Genomic DNA, 17,708 nt, shown 5'->3' on the forward strand with positions numbered 1-17,708 from the left:
TCTGCTTGGCTGCCAGGTTATGTCAATGTCCCACAAACTGTTCTCATTATATTAACTATGTGTGTGTGTGTGTATATAAATATATCAATTAGGATTCTAATTGTTTCTGATCTGAAAGTCTGTAGGAATATGCACCTGGAATAGCATGTGACCCCCTCTGTCTCACACATAACCACCCCTGGCCCGAGGGTCCAGCTGCTGGTCGTGAGGATGTTCCCAGGAGATTACCGAAGCACAAGCACAGTTATGGCCACTGTGTTTTAAACTGTAAAAAACCCACCCCTGTCCCTAAAAGTTCTTTTTAAAAAAACACTCAAAACATCCAGTTGTGTGCTACATAAATGAGAGGCAAATATATTGGGTTCCCAGTTAATCTAATCAGAGGGATTATATTTATAGAGCCACCTGGGAGTCTGAATAAAAATACTCAGTAGTACCTGAGTGGTAGCCCTGAAAACGTGACCACAGCTGACTAGCCACTGTTATTAACAGCAAGCCTGCATGCACTTGTATCATCAATAGCGAGAACAGCCATCCAGCTGAATTTAGGTTCAAAGAGAAATGATGAACCAGAGAGAAATAATCAAGATAAATGCTGTGTCTGAAGATGAGTAGAATTCTGGACACTACAGTGTGGAAAGACACATATTCCAAAAAAAAAAGGCACAAAAATATCTAGAGAAAGAAAATGGAGACAAATCCACAGTCACAAAGCACAACCTTTGGCTTTAAAATCATCTGTGATGGGCAGTCAGCTCTAGGAGTAACCACCTATGTCAGCAGTAATAACCGTAAGATCTAAATGGGTGTGGACGACTGAATAGAGAGAAGCGAAAGACAACAGCCTCTCGATGTTGACAGGAAGGAGTCCTCTGGGATTTGTACAAAGTTATCTCTGACCTGAGCCCTCAGATTACAAAAGATAATAGCTGCTTGTATTTGCTTTAAATATTGTCCTGGGTGGTATGTTATTTTTGTATAGGTCGGGGAAAATTAAAGCGTTAGGTAACGAATGAGACTGAAAATCCTCCAGTCCACCTCTGGCTACCCTGACGACTCGTCCGACTGAATAATCAGGAGGTTTACTCTGGCATCAAGGGAGCCGTAAGAAGATGCCAGCCGTGGCCTCGTTCCAGGTGACCCATTCTCCCCTAGGAAAGCGGCTAACCAGCCAACAGACGCTCCAGCCTCTGTGGTGGAATCCTGGGGGATCTGGAGCCAACGCTTTCGCCATCAACTTCCTACAAAGCCCTCAGCCTTGTACCTTTGAGGTCCTTTCCCTTCACTGAGGACCAGGCACGTACCTTGCCCAGGTCCTTTAGCGCCAACTCTGGCACTCCTCCATGCAGTAAAGATTTTATTGCAGATTTTCTAGCTTCTGGCACATGTGCCATGAGAGGTCACATTTGACTATGACAGAGAAACTGTGATATTCCTTAGCTAACATAGTATAACATGAGACTTTCAAAACAAAGATATTACCTGTTTAGGCTGGGCTCCCTTCGAGAGAATGTCAAGTAAGTCTGCAGAAGAGATGAAATAGAAGCGTGGGAAAGCCACGCGCTTGGTTTCCAGGTACTCGGCGAGAGCTTTTTCACAAAGAGAAAGCCTACAGGAACAAAAAGTATTCTTCAGTTTACCTCGCCCGTTTGATTATTAAAATGTCAACAAAACCAAACCCACCCTCTCTCATCTGTCCATCCCAATAAGCTCACTCTTTACCAGGAAGCCTGCCTCCTTCTCTTGGGCACCGTCGTCTTGCTTGTGACTAACATACAAGACGTGCCAGGGAGGGAGGGGACACACACAAGAGCCTGCATACGCCCATCATTAGTTGAGGCTTAATGTAGACCACACCTAGGCTGAAGACACTTACCACTTTTCTTAATGACACTCCTAACTAGCAGGGAGAAAGCTAGCTTTGGCATCACTCAACCTGGACACAGAGTGCGTTAGTTAAGATGTAATTGGTTTAGAGTCTTCTTCCTTTGCTGAGTGAGTGTTTACAAAGCACACGTGGCTTCAACTCTCCCCGGTATCCAGAGGAGTCATAAGATCCAGATCATTTCCACTTTATTGTTCTCAGCACAGCAGAGATGAGCCAGAACACCAGCCCCTGAAACCCTCAAAGATTACTGACTAAACAGAAATAATTAACTTCTTAGAAACCCGCTCTTTTACAACTATGGACAACTTTATCTCTGAAAAAATTCCAGATTACGAAATAATTTGGCTTCTGTGATAAATACTTTTATGTAGAGTTGTCCTCTACTTTGCAATAAAATGTGATCACAATTCTGCACAAACCTCTTCTTTTTAGTAGCTGATCAGCCAGAATATTCTTATGGCCACTCGCTGTTGTAGAATTATGTGTGAAAGTTGCAAACGGCCCCTTAGGACAGGATTTCAAAACTACAAATATGTTCTCTAAGGATAATTTCTAGTATAATTAAACTATATGCAAAATAAAGGACTTAAAATAACTGAGTGCAATCCCAGTTCTTGGCATGTAGTAGATGCTTAATAGATGTTTGTAGGAGAGCTCAAAGGAAGAATCAACTAATCAGCCATGGTGATTCTCTTGATAATAAGATATTCTAATTTTACTGCTATGATAATTCTTTTGGAAAACAGAAATATACTTGGATTTACTGACATTAGCTCACAAAATATACATAACACCTAATACATACAAAGCAACTAGACAACTATAAGAAAAATTACAGAATAAGTTAAAAGTAGAGGTTGTACCTATAATAACACAATACCAAATATTACTAGGTACTTGAAAGAGATCTCACGGAATTATAACAATCCAATCATGTTATAGTTTTGGTCTTACCTGTACTGCAAATCTTTAAGTTTGTCATAGAGATTAGGTCTGCATGTAGCTTCTAAAACATTTCTGATTGTAGCTGTCTTGAACATTAACTCCTGTGTGAAAGTGAAAAACAGAGCCACTGACATTAGAAATTACCTTTCTAAATTTTTCATCTGTTTTAAAAATAAAGACCATTTGAGTATTCAAGTTAAAAACTAAAAAAAATGAAAAACAATGAGAAAGCAAGGTGAAAGAGACTTCTAACACCATGTCTACTCACTGTTGCTTTTAAACTTTTAGAGAAATATCAAAACCAGAGTATAATTGCACAGTTTTTGTCAAAAGAAATTCGATGGACATTTTCACCCTTCTGGATTCACACAGAGTTACCCTTTCCTAAACCAAACAATTAAAAAGAATAAAGAGAGAGAGAGAGAACCTAAAATCTTAAAGAATACGTTCAGATATAAAAATGAGACGAATATGAAACTATCTATTCTTTCCTCCTTAAAAGTTAAACAAAATACAGTTCCTCTGGGTGCTCTGCCTCAAACGGGAAGGAGAAAATATTTGATCGCCCTTATTCTTTGGTGAAAGTCTCTCACACCATTTATCACAATCACAAGTACATTTCTATGTGCTCTTGGTGGCTTTCGTGAAACAAACAAAGAAGTGGTAGTGTCACCTTGTTACTGGCTGCCCCTCCTCAGTCTTTACTTAACAAGGATGAATCCATCTACCCCGCCTTACTGCAGAGGGCGGGGGGTGGGCAGGAGGTGGGGGCAGGCCATCTATGGCCTATGGGAAACATCTGGCCCACTGCCTGTTTTTGTATGGCCAGAAGTTAAGAATGTTTTTTACATTTTTAACTGATTGGGGGCGGGAAATCAAAGTAGGCCTATTTTTAACACAGAAAAATTAAATGAAATTCAAATTTCGTTGCCTATACATGGAGTTTTATTGGAGTGCAGCCACACCCATTTGTTTATGCAGTGTCTCTCCTGTCCTTCAAAGATGCAAGGGCTCCATTGAGTAGCTGTGGCAGAGACCACAAAGCACAGCAAAGCCCAAAATATTTACTGTCTGGCCCTGACCGGGTAGCTCAGTTGGTTAGAGCGTCATCTCAATATGCCAGGGTTTTGGGTTCAAAAGAAGCAACCACTCTGGCTGGCGTAGCTCAATGGATTGAGTGTGGGCTGTGAACCAAAGTGTCGCAGGTTCGATTCCCAGTCAGGGCACATGCCTGGGTTGCAGGCCACGGCCCCCAGCAACCGCATAGTGATGTTTCTCTCTCTCTTTCTCCCTCCCTTCCCTCTCTAAAAATAAATAAATAAAATCTTTTTTAAAAAAGAAGCAACCAATGAATGCATAAATAAGTGGAACAACACATCGATGTTTTTCTGTCTATCTCTTTTTCTTGCTCTCTCGCTCTCCCCTGACCTCAAGTCAATTTTAAAAATTAAAATATTTACTGTCTGATTCTTCACAGAAAAAAACTTCCTGACCCCAACTTCCTGAAATGCAAAAATATATTTTTATAAATACAATACTCCAAATCATGTTTCTTAATAAGATTTTCATACTGTTTGGAAAACAATGCTAAGGTAGAAAGCAGTCTGTCATCTTCAAACCTTAAATTCAGCATCTACCCCATCGAATCTTCTAGCGTCATTCACAAGCTGGGTTCGAATATCTTCGGAACAGACGAAGATGCTTTCCAGGTGAGACCAAGTCCGCTGGACTTCCATCCAGGTAAAGATGACCGAGTCTGCTATGTTTAATTTGTGTTGCCAGCTTAAGACTTGCTCAATGAAGTACTCCACATACTTGCTTTGAAGCAGAGTCTGCAACTGAACCTAAAAGGAAGGCAAAGAATTTTAAATAAGAAGTAAATTGGTAGACTGGTAAGTACCATGAGAGGGAAGTCATACCTATTCTTTTAATTATTTATTTATTTTTCAATTACAGTTGATAGTATTCTGTATTATTCTGTATTAGTTTCAGGTGTACAGCATAATGGTTAGAAAATCATGTACTTTACAGAGTGGTCCCCCTGATGTTTCAAGTACCCACCTGGCACCGTGCATAGTTATTGCATTATTATTGACATATTCCCTATCCTGTGCTTTACATCCCTGTGACTATTCTGTAACTGCCAATTTGTACTACTTAATCCCGTCACCTTTTTCACCCTGCCCTAACCCCCCTCTCCTCTGACATACCTATTCATTTTATTGCTGGAGTGCTAGGACCTAGCATGCATTATATGGAACAGGTATTCAATACGTATTTGCTAAATGAGTGAATTAATAACCTTAAATATTCATGTTAACATATTTTCCAAAAGAGAAAAGATAACCATAAGCAACTACATTTAATATCTTCTACATGAAGACCACGTATCTCTATGTAGGCAGAAAAAAATATTGCACACTGGGCTGCAACTTTAATAAACTTTATTCTTCATCCTTTCTCACTCTCCCTCGGGTCCTTGCCTATTAATCATTCCAAGGCTGTGGGTTTTGGGGGGGGGGGTGCAGTATTGAAAAAAATAAAACTAACTTCCTCCCAGCTTGCTAAGCCCTCGGGCTTCCATTTCTCTCCCGGGTCAGTTTACGACCAGACTTGGCAGCTCGTGAAACGTCAGGCTTGCTTTAACTCCCTCAGTCTGGCCGGCACGTCTGACCACTCTCTGACAGGGTCAGAGAAATCTCAGAGTCCCTGAGTGGAATGGCCTCTTCGCATTCGCCTGTCAAGTGCATAACTCAGCATCGTTAACCGTGGTCACCATGCCGCACCTTCGATGCCCAGAACTATGCATCTCCTACCTTGAAGTCTGTGCCCTTTGACGGACACCTTCCCATTTCCCTCATCCCCAGCCCCTGGCAGCCACCATTCTGCTCTGTTTCTGTGAGTCCGGCTGTTTTTTAATTCCATGTATAACAGAGATCATACAGTACTTGCCTTTCTCTGTGTGGCTTATTTCACTTAGCACAATACCTCAAAGGCCATCCTTATTGTCATATAGGCAGGATTTCCTTTTATGCTGAGTAATATTCCATTATACACACCACACCTTTTCTTTATACATTCATCCGTCAATGGACACTTAGGTTGTTTCCATGAACATATGACTTCTTTGGGGGAGAAATTTATTCTGTGGTTTCTATGACACTGCTGTCACCTTTTCCACTGTCTGATCTATCCCTCTCTCTTCCTCCTACATGGTCATATGTTCACCAAATGCAGCTTTATCCAAAGCTCTACTAGCTGCTGCTTATCTTCTTTCCCTCGCATCATCTAGCTTATTAATCATCAAGATGCCAAAATGCCCTCCCAGCCTACTGTCCTACCCTGAACCTCTGGCTCAGCTCTGGGTCCGACTTTCCTCCTTCACATGAGTGTCCCTCACCCTCCCCTCATTGCACAGCCTCGCTGCCTCTTCTTAGACCCCTGTAATGGCTTCTCCTTGGGGCCCCTATCTGTCCCCCCACTCAAGTGCAAGTTCCTAGAGAACAGGTGTTCATACCTTCTGATCCCAACTGGTACCATGCCTGGAGCCTGGTATAAGCAGATGCCCAAGAAATGAATAAATACTACTAAGACTTGGAAAAAGCCTCAAACTGTAATTCACAAGAAAAAAACCCATAATAAAAATATGCATCTTACTTGGTTGTGCTCTAGAGTTTCAAAAAGTTGCTCCTCACACTTTAACAATGGAATGCCTGTCCGATAGTGAACTTCATAAGAGAACTCCATCGTTGCCCAGGTCAGACTGATTTCGGTTATAACCTAGATATAAAGAGTAATAAGTTATGCATATAAAAGTTTAACTTACAACCAATATCTAGGCTATCACCATGAATTTATAAAATATTTTTTGCAAAACAAAGTGATTGATAACAAATATTATCGGTCTCAATTTTTATTCCTTCAAATAATACATGGTGATGAGGTTTAGAGAATAAATTCCATCGCACAAAGGAACTGGCATCACACCAATATAGAATTTTTACCAAATCTGACTTCTACACCCTCCACTGAAAGAATGCTAGAGCAGGAAGGGACATACGTGGTTAGCTGAAGGCTTGATAGGTAGGATTTACAGATCAGCCAGCATGAGACGGGTGTTGCTCAGAGTTCCTGAATAGGCACCCCATCGTTTCTGTGTGAACCTGCATAAGTTAATTACCTCTCTTTACCTCAGTTTCCTCATCTGTAAAATGGGAATAATGATATCACCTCTCTCAGAGAATTGAGTTCATTTAAATAAAATAGTCGGAGCAGTGCTTGCTACAAAGTAAATGATGTGTTTTCTGGTATCATCATCATCATCATCATCATCATCATCATCATCATCACCAACAGGGCCAACCCTCTCATTCTACACATTTCCTCTGCTCACAATACTTCTATTTCCTGCCCGAGTCACACACTAATTAGCAGCAGAGGACACGCTAGGACTCACGTCTCCACTCAACCACGGCACGAGGACGACTCCCTGAGTCTGCCAACGTGCTTAATGCGCAGAGCGGGCCCAGTGTGAACGAGACAGCCCCAGGGCCCCACCTTCTCGGTCCCCAGTTCCTTCACTGCTTTGTCCACGATGCTTCGCACATCATCTTCCACTCGGTGTAACTGCAGGGCCAATAAGTCTGCCAAAGTTGTGGCTTCGTTTATTGAAAAGTTGACCTGATTAAGGAGAAAAAAGGGCAGAATTTACATCCCACATAGTGGTTCTTTTTACCTAATGGCCAGAGGAATGATTCACAGCTAAATATATTCTAGTCAGCTGCTTAGCGCACCTCTAGTTCTGAAAGTGGCAGACAAATACATTGCGTTTTAACTTCCCATGACTAAGGCATCACCCACTGGAAGCCAGGGCTGAGGTTTAGGCCACATCCACACTACACTACTTTCTTGTTTCATAGCCTTCTCCTGTCGGTTCATTTCTTATCTCCTTTGCCCACAAAACACATTTTTTAAAGAGATTCACAACATTCGTTTATTATAATTTGGGTGAAATCCCAGGAATCAGGTAGTAACTCATTTGTCTTTTCCTCCTAAAGTATTCTATTCACTGAACATAATTCCCAGTTGCTTCCATGACTTAACCTAATTTTATCACTAATTTAATCATAGTTCCCCAGGGAAAAATGTATTTTCACTTTTAGTGTCATAGTCATAAATACAATGCACATTTATGTCTTCATTATCTTGTCGAGTCCCCCCACCCACCGCAATATTTGCTAAGAAGCTCTCAGCTCTTCCTAAATGTCTGAAGCCGTCCATGTCCCTTGCAAATGAAGAGCTGATCCAGCCCTATGGTTGCAGGAAAACTGTTTCCTTTCCTGCTCCTGCTAAGAAAATCCAGTCCCTGCTTCTTGGAAGCCGCAGTCCTCTCTTGCCCTGCCTACCCTTTAACATTTCTCATCACCATGCCCCTCTCTGCAAAGGCGGACTAAACACCCCTGTTTGCCCAGACCTGAGGGGGTTCCTGGAACCTGGGAATTTCAGTGTTAAAACCTGAAAAACATCTTGGGAAAACCAGAGGAGTTGGTCACCCTATCTTTGCATCACTTTGTTGGCTCGCTCCACAGCTGATGGGCGCAGGGGCCCAGGTCTGCCTTGGAGAAAGAATGGGCAGGGGTATTGGATGGGGCCACGCTGGTTAGTCACGCAGCTTTTGCACTGAACATGAACACCCAGCCCAGGTGACAAGTGGAAATTGAGTCTGGCCACTGCTCTGATGCTCTGGGACAGCCTGGAGCAAGGTGCCTTTTTCTACATTGTCTGCCAGAGAAAGTGCATTTTTCTTGCTTGCCAAAAGGCGCAATACCGGCAGGAGACTATGGTGAGAAGAAATGTCACTGGAGGAAGTGTGAGTGGGGAGTGGGGCCCACAGCCCGTTACATGTTGGGAACTCACATTATTTTGAATGCATCAGTCATCAATTGTAAAGTCTAAATATCCAATGTCTAAAAGACTCTGCAATATAATAACCTCATGGATCATTTATGGAGCACTTGCTACTTACTGGGCCTCCTCTCCAGTTTGCTCACAGGTTCTGTGTGGGAAGCACTACACATCATGTTCATTTCACAGAAGAGGCGACTGAGGCCTGGAGAGCAGGTGAGCTGCCCACGAGCCCGGAGTCACTAAGTGTCGGGGCTGGAACAACACGGCCTGGTTTCCACTAGTGGAGAAACTCTGCAAAGTCTGCCTTCAAATCCTGGGAGCCTCTCACACAACGAGTCCCCCAGGGTCTGGATCTGCCCGTGGGGAAAACAAACATACCAGGCTGCCTTTCATATATTTTAAATTCAAATAGGTCACCTTTCCTTAAAAATAAAGTGTAAGATTGGTATGTTTGCTCTTAATGGATGCCAAAAAATAAGAAAATACAACCTCAAGTGGCATGGATCCATGAGGAAGCATTTTAGAGTTTGTAATAAAATCAAAACTATCAGAAGACTATCACAAAAGACACTATTACTCAATGAATTATGGGGGGGACCACAATATCAGAATTCCCTATCTCCCTATATTCATTTCCGTGTCCTCTGATCCTCTCTAATATAAGTAAGATCTTTTGCAGCTATGTTGTGCTTTATAAAATGCCTTTACATTCTCTTACTTGATCCTTACAAGATCCTCTGATCTGTGAGAGCAGACAGCATTCCTTTGATTTCATTAATAAGAAGCAAAATTCAAAATAGAGAGGTTATATGTCTTGTTTGTGGTCATGTAGCCAGTAAGTGATCAAAGCAGGGTGTCTTAGTCAGAAATATCACAGACTAGGTGACTTAAAAAAACAATAATTTATTTCCCACTGTTCTAGAGGCTGGAAGTCCAAGTTCAAAGTGCCAGCATGGTCAGGTTCTTGGTGAAGCCCTTCTTGGCTTACAAAGGTCTATCTTATTATATCCTCACGTGGCAGAGAATAATAAGTTCTCATCTTTTTCCCTGCAGGGCACTAATTGTAGTCTTGAGGGCTCCACCTTCAGAATCTAATTATCTCCCAAAGGCCTCACTTCCAAATACATTGGAAATTAAGGTTTCAATATGTGAATTTGGAGGGGGGGGGCATGTTTAGTTCATATCAGAGGGCTAAAATGAGGACCTTTGCATGTGCAGTCTGTTTGTCCCGTCTCAAAGACCTTGACCTCTCCCATTTGACCAGGCACGTGCCCACAGATCCCACTTCCTCCCAGATGAATAATGCAAATGAAGGAATAATACTTCACAGTCACAAAAGTGTTCGGTTAACGAGACTCGGGAAACTGACCCCAGTGGCCTTCATGAGCTGGTGCCAGTGCCTGTCTCTGAGGGCCGGGCTCTGCAGCTCTGCGACAGCCCTGAGGACAGCGGTCATGTCCTTCACGGTGCCCTCTAGGCCTGTGTACGCATCCCAGACACGCACTTCCTTGTCTAGTGACCAGATTTCCTAAAGCAAAGCAAAAAAAAAAGTCCCTAAGTATTACTATACATTTTATAATTTGCCTTATTTGAAAGAATAAGCATACATCTCCTGGGATTAGGAAAGAGAGTGAAAGCATTTAGGCCCCTAGGTGGAAGACTAATACCAGAGACTCAAAAAAGAACCCACTCATTCATGTACTGTAAGTCCACTATGCACAAGCCACGTGGACACACCGGTTTCTTACTCACAGGCTCTAACTAAAGGCCCCACGGGACCCTGAGTGCCAGTTAGTAACAGAGCTTACAGGAATTGTGTGATGAGGAGTGTGTCCCCCAGAAACATAAATAATCAGGAAACCGAGGTTGCTACCTGGATTACTAAAATCTTCCTCCAAAGACCTGACTTGTTTGAATGGTAGCCTGAAATGTGAATACTTTGAGTGTTTGTTTCTTGGAAGGTACATATTTTATGACTTTAAGATGTGTCGAAAGGGGCCCCTGACTTGGCTGTCTCCTTGGCCCATGGAACAACATTCACAGCCGTGAATGAGAAAACCCATCACAAAATGACGATCTCAGCATGAAGAAAAGGACAATCCCACTTGTTTAAAAATAATAATAAAAGACCTTCAACTGAGAGTGTGGGTTGAACCATCACTCTGACGTGAGGTGAGATGGTAGAGGAAGTGAATCGGGAACGAGACAATAATGAGATAGAGGGACACTGCGACGTTCAACAGAATGACGGGACATTTCAGGTAGGGCCTTGGGGAGCAGGATAACATGGGAGACAAATCTGGGCAGTGCTGGTAGGAGCTGAGCACAGGACTGAGTCAAGGTCTAGGACGTTCTGGGGTGAGAAGAAACCAAAAGACCCTGCCACTTTTGAACTGCCTTTCCCTGCTACGCATTTTAGCTTCATCCGAAAAGCTTCTACTCTCTTCAGAGGGCAAATGGCGATGGGGACTAGATAGCAAAGCCCTAAATTCAAATGAGCTCAGTTTTGTATACACTGAGCCCCCTTGAGACACTGGAGTAATCAATAATACAAAGATCAGAGTATTCCACATCAATCTATAAGTGGAATACTTCAATTAGTCACCCAACTTCTAGAACCAAAAGGTATTTTTTATAATGTAAAATGCTTATGGTTGCTAAGAATTCAAAAGCTTTCATAAGCCTAATCTCTCAGGCCTAGTACTCTTTTTAAAAATATATATTTACTGATTATACTATTACAGTTGTCCCAATTTTTCCCTTTTGCCCCCCTCTGCCTGGTACCCTCTTCCCTCCAGCAATCTCCCCCCTGGCAGTTCATGTCCATGGGTCATGCATATAAGTTCTTTGAACTCCCCATTTCATATACTATTCTTGACATCCCCCTACGTATTTTCTATGGACAAATTATGCTTCTTAATTCCTGCACCTTTCCCCCCATTTTCTCTCTTCCCTTCCCAACAGATAACCCTCCAAATGATCTCCATATCTATGATTTCCTGACGGTTCTGGGTGTTATTTGTTTTGAGGTAATTCTCTCTGTGGTTGTGCAAGGAGGTGAAGCATGTCTACCTATACCTCCATCTTGACCGGAAGGCTCCTCAGCCCTAGTGCTCCTGATCTTACCACTCTCCATTCTAGACAGCTTTAGGAAACTCTTTATTACAGTGGCTACTCATAAACTCATTAGCCCTAATATGCTTTTTTCCACTCATTCACGGAAAGGCAAGCTTGATTAAAAGTGCAACTGGCTGAGAGCTAAAAAAAAAAAATACTTCCTCATATCACCCTGTGTGAAGTAAATAAGGACACGCAGCCCACCGCACCAGATACTCGGTTAGGGAAGATGGAAGGAGGTGGTGCTGAGGAAGATAAATTATTGTAATCGACAGTTATGGAACTTGCCTTGGCAAACCTTCTGAGTTCTACATCCATCTGTTCCGCATTAATCTGTCTCCACTGGGTTTTAGTCCAATTATCAATGCTTCTCTGAAAACATACAAGCAGATAAAAGTGTCAACAACATTTGGTGAAAGCAAGTCTCCACAGCAAAATATATGAACTGACGATACACAGTGGCTCTGTCATCCAGTGGAAGGTCAATTACTTAAGAATTAATTGCACTTGTCAAAACTTCCTATCGCCAAAACAAAAAGTTGGCAGGACACATCCAACTTAAGGCTAAAACACTATGATATATTAATTTCCAGTAGCAATGACAAATTCCATACATACATCATCATTGTCATGCAATCCTGAGTACTTTGAATGAATTGGATAAGTATATGACCATTAAATATGCCAGATTTTTTATTATTCTAAATATAACAAGCTTTCATAAGTATCTTAATCTATTATAAATAAAACTTTCATTAACTTCTTGACTATATCCTATGTCTTGCTGATATACTTCTATTTGGCTTTCAACTAACTTCAAAGAAAATTATGTATAGTCCATATTGCAATATGCCTAGTCCCCTACAATTTATTTTTATACTTAAGTTTATAACAATTAACAACACACAAATAAATTTTTAGTTAGGTCGATTTATATATGCACATACATGAAAGTATAAGCATGGGTGCATACATGAATTTGTATGAAGAGGTAACCATATATGTATAATGTGCATTTATATATTAATTCTTATTATATCTACATAATCCCCCCAAAATGTGAAGCAGTCAAGTTATTACACACAGTTTCATTTAGAACCCAAAACAAAACAACTGATATTCAGAGAAGGATCTTCTACTAACACAGAGGTATGAACTCTAATTCTGGGGGGGGGGGGGGGAATATAATACCACATATTTTAAGACATAAAACCCACACAGAACGATATAAACACAAGAAGTTGCAGTTACCCAAAAGAACTGCTAAAAGAAAAAAAAAGGACCAAAAAGCAGTATCTTACTTTAACATAAACAATGACATCCCAGAGCCCCTTAAGCAGTTTTATTTCTCTGCGACACTGCTTCATGTGTTTGTACTCTGGAAGAGCCACCTCAAAAAGATGGGTCGATTCTTGCATCTGCAACATTTCTTCTTCTAATGCCTCAAGCTCTTGGTTTGCCTAAGGAGAAAACACACACACACACACACACACACACACATGCACACCCTTAAATCCAATGACCAGCCAGAGAGAGAAGCCTACACAGTTCTGTAGCTCTGGTTATGGCAACATGAACAACTGGGATTTAAAAAGAAAAATTTTGCCATGACCGGTGTGGCTCAGTTGGTTGGGTGTTGTCCTGCAAAACGAAAGGTCACTGGTATTCTGTAGTTCACTGTGATGTGTCTAGATGTCGACTTCCTGTTTATCATGGTTGGGACTCAGTGAATTTCTTGAATCAATCGATTCATGCTTTCTTTCACATCTGAGTACTGCCTAATATTCTGTTTATTCTCTCTTCCGGGAAGTCAGAGAAGAGTTAGGCATCACTCTAAGTTCTTACTCTGTGTCTCTAAATCCCTTTCATCTTTTCAATCTCCCGACACCTACGTGCTGACTTCTGTGTGATTTCTTCCCATGTCATTTGCATTTAACTAATTCTCTTTTCAGCATTAACTAGCTCTCTAACCCATCTGTTGAGATTTTTTTAAATAATTATATTTTTCATTTCCGTAAGTTTTGGGCCCTTTCCCTCAAATTCAGCTGATCATATTTGATAGTCTCAAAATTGAGAACTTGGCTCATGTTTTCAATATTATGTTTTACTTCCTTAATAAAATGTCCTCTAATAACTGACATTTTTATATGAATCTACATCTCTAGTTTGCTCCTTCCACTGGCTCTTAAGCATAGTGGTGTGTTCATTGTTGTCTTGTAGAGTCTTACTTGACTGAACTTAATTTGTTGGGCCCCTGAGAAGACTAGAATGAGAGCACTTTTTTTTCTGGAGAAGATCTGGGTTTACTTCTATAAGAAGAGCTACTTGTATCCATTTCCATTTCCTGGACTAGAAATTCCTTAATCACAGAGGTAGTATACAATTGAACCATAACCCTTATGAAAACAAGCCTATGTTGACAAATTCCAGGGGATCCTTTCCCCCTTCCCCCCTTCTTCCCTACTCTCAGTGTTAGCGAGGACTGGCAGGCAGGTTCAGAAGCTCCCACTGCAGGCTACAGATTTGTCCACCCTTCACTGAGGGTGTGACCTCCTAAGACCATCTATGTCCCCCAGAAAGGGTTCGTTGCCAAGTTCCCGACCTCTGACACTTGTGTGGGCCCCATACGGCAGCACAGACTCCTGTGTTTGCCTCTGCTTCCCATCCTGCATGCTCTTTCCCCCCTGTCCTCTAGAGAGTTCTCTTGTTTGGGGGCGGGGGAAACTCAGCAATAGATTTCAAATTGCACATTTGTAAACATTTTCAGCATCTCTTTTACAAAAGAAGGATTTTCAAAATGTCTAGTCTATCACATTCCCCAGAGCCAACAGCCCTTTAGTTTATTTTTTGTCAATTTTCCTATTATTTATACTAATTCAATTATTCCTAGAACTATATGCCCAGTTATGTTATTTCAAGTGTTTACTGTACCTTTGGCTGTGCAGAAACAGTAGCATATAAGTTCACTGAAGAATCAGTTCTAAAAGGAGAGGTTTACCATACCACCTCTGTCTTGCAGGGTGAGCTGCCTAGAATACTAGGGTCAACCTTACCAGCCCAGAACAAAGAACATACATGCCTTTCATTGAATCCAGTTAGATAATTATTAGATATGCACACTGAACAAACACAAGCAAATACTTCAGGATAAACATAACCCAGCCCTACCATATTCGAATTATCCCTCAACACATTCTACAGGCACAAGGATAAATATCTCTGACTATCAAATAGTAATGATATGCTGTTACAGTATAATGTTCTGGTGGTAGGACTCAACAGATAACTGTAGTAAATGTTTGCACACAGCACATTGGTCAGTCCAATAAAAATGTCTCCCCATCCACACTCTGTTCAAACCACTTGAAAATTAGCTACAATCATTTAAAAAACCACAACTCTATTAGCATCTGCTAAGCTGCTCCCTTTTCAGTGGCTATCGTAACCACTTTTCTTCAGCCAAGTGAAAGAGAAGACCTCATGCTACAGAATGGTGTTCCCTGAATGAATTGAAAGCAGTTAAAACTAAATTCAACCCCAAAGTTGGAGAGAGCAGTAACAGCTGCCAGCTGCAAGTGTTACACCAGGCTAACGAGGAAGCCTATCTCCAGTGCGAAATAAAATCAGAACGGCAGCCTAGAGAAAGAACTAGGACAGACTCCCAGCTCTTGAACCTAAAGATCACAAAGGCATTTTCTCACTGTGGCTGCAAGGTTAAGAATTTCTGGAGAAACAGAAGATATTATTTTTCTAATAAAAGTTTAAAGCATTTTTTTCAAGCCTCAGATGAATAACTCAAGCATTTTGGATTATTTGCTCATTTTATTCATTCCTACACTCAACCATAATAAAGCAGTTCATTATAAACTAGGCTTGAATGACTCACTTATATTTGTATTCAGAGTTAAAAATAAGTTATGGAGTTCCTTACTGGAAAGATTCACATGGGAAATAGTATAGTGGCTAAAATTTCTGAGTCTTTTAAAAAAATTAGCTAGAATTTTAATACTGGTTGTATTCTTTACTAACTACAATTTCCAAGAGAATTATAAATGATTTTTTTACTTGAAAAATAAGATAATAATAGACCTTGCAGGACATTTGGTCCTGTCTAAAATGCCCACACTTAGAAAATGTTCCTTAGAAAATGGCCTGGAATCCAAATAGCCTATAATGTTTATTTATACTTTTGGCTGACAGGATTAATACATGAAAAAATACCATTATGTCTTCTTGGTCCAATAAGGATGTTGTGGCTGTATTGCCAGAGATAACTTCCCTTGCCTTGGTAGCCAAGCTGGTCCTGGCACGTGGGGTTAGGTTGATGGGTTAAGGTCTGAATCTTGCAGGAGAGCAGGATTTACACTAACTATGCACATTGGGGACAGGGATAAATTTTCAGGACCCTTTGGCATGGCCCAAATGTCTGCATGGATGTACTGGACAGGGCCCAGTATCCAAAAATCACAGCAGAAGCCACATTATAGGGAAAAGGCAAGAGCTGAATAAAATAATGTAAGTAACACACTTAGCAAAGTTCTTCACATATCTATAGTAAGTGCTTAAAAATAGTTGTTACTTTCACTAGTATGATTGCTTTAATAATGATAGTGGTTTTGAGAGACATGACTGAAAGCAGTATAATTTACTGGGGGAAAATTGTTTACGAAGGTGTTTTAAGTAGTTAATTCTCAACTCCTATAACTAATTGCAAAACTAAGGCAAAACATAGCAGTAATTCAGTATTTAAATGTACCTTCTAAAGCAGCTACTGGAACACACATAAGATACAGGAGGTCAGCATTACCTTGTCAAGCACTGGGTATGGGTTTTCTGCATGGAAACCGAAAGGAGCACAGAGTCTGAACCTCTCTCTGAACTTGGCTTGCTTCGCCTAGCCAGGGCAGGGGAAAAAAAGATGAAAGTGAATCTCAAACAAATAACTTTGATAATTCTTGTAAAGCCTTTTTTTAAAAAAAAAATTGGTAGCTCACTCACATCAAATAAAATACATTTTTTCCTTATAAGAGTGACTTCTGCATTTTGGAGAGGCGAAACTTCATGTCGGACAGTTGCTGCAATCTTTTTGGTAGTTTCCCATCTTTCAGGTAATTCCTACAAAAGCACAGGTGCAATCGGGGAATTACTTCAATGCCTCAAACTAACCAACCCCATCGGGTTAAATCATTCTAATCTCCACACGAACGCATGACATCTTCTCATTCTGAAAGAAGAGGAGTTGAGCTCCAAAGAGATGGAAGTTACTAGGAGGCTTCCAGCCGGGCTGACGTCCCGACTGGCCCCCCGGAACCCTGGATTGGTGTCTTCCAAGCAATAAACCAGAGTTGTCCTCTGGGGTCAGATATATCCCCAAATTAATGACAATCTTTTCAAAATAAACACAAATTTCAAAATTATTTCACAGTTGAGGGGAAAGAATTGCAGTGCTCTGGAAATGACTTTGCTGGCCTCTAACAACCAGAAATGCGGCCACGTTCAGCAATGCAGCAGGTAAGAAACAAAATGCTTTGAATCTGGCTGGGCAGAGACGAAAATGTGCCTCAGTCTCTCGCCCTCCGCCCTCCTCTTGCTCCAGCAGCTCTGTGTACTGTCTCCACAGAGAGGCTGAGCGCTTGGGTCAGGTTAATTTCAGATTACTAGGGCTTTCAGGTCAGGTTAATTTCAGATTACTAGGGCTTTCGGAGAAGAGACAAAGGGAAAGGGTGGTGGATTCCTACTGGATGCAGGACAAAAGCAGCAATAAATAGCTCAGGTAGCAGCCCCACTGGGCCCTCCCTGACTACCACGCAGGCAGGACAACAGGAAGTTGCTTCCTTTGAAGAGCCACTGT

At 41.3% G+C, this 17,708-nt stretch overlaps 1 protein-coding gene across 1 annotated transcript in view; it reads right to left on the minus strand.

Annotated features, from left to right (window-relative positions):
- Positions 1–17,708, minus strand: part of DNAH11 (dynein axonemal heavy chain 11) — a 254,392-nt gene that overhangs the window by 190,868 nt on the left and 45,816 nt on the right. Inside the window, exons 19-28 of the mRNA XM_045827575.1 lie at positions 16,856–16,972; positions 16,665–16,751; positions 13,159–13,317; positions 12,146–12,229; positions 10,110–10,268; positions 7,391–7,513; positions 6,491–6,613; positions 4,453–4,677; positions 2,843–2,934; positions 1,483–1,609 (exon numbers count right to left, since the gene is read on the minus strand). Of these exons, the coding sequence (XP_045683531.1) occupies positions 1,483–1,609; positions 2,843–2,934; positions 4,453–4,677; positions 6,491–6,613; positions 7,391–7,513; positions 10,110–10,268; positions 12,146–12,229; positions 13,159–13,317; positions 16,665–16,751; positions 16,856–16,972 (1,296 nt within the window). The remainder of the gene's footprint in view (positions 1–1,482; positions 1,610–2,842; positions 2,935–4,452; positions 4,678–6,490; positions 6,614–7,390; positions 7,514–10,109; positions 10,269–12,145; positions 12,230–13,158; positions 13,318–16,664; positions 16,752–16,855; positions 16,973–17,708) is intronic.

The sequence above is a fragment of the Phyllostomus hastatus genome, unplaced genomic scaffold (genome assembly GCF_019186645.2).
Source record: "Phyllostomus hastatus isolate PE091 unplaced genomic scaffold, TTU_PhHast_1.1 phas_scaffold_78, whole genome shotgun sequence".
Taxonomy (NCBI): Eukaryota; Metazoa; Chordata; class Mammalia; order Chiroptera; family Phyllostomidae; genus Phyllostomus; species Phyllostomus hastatus.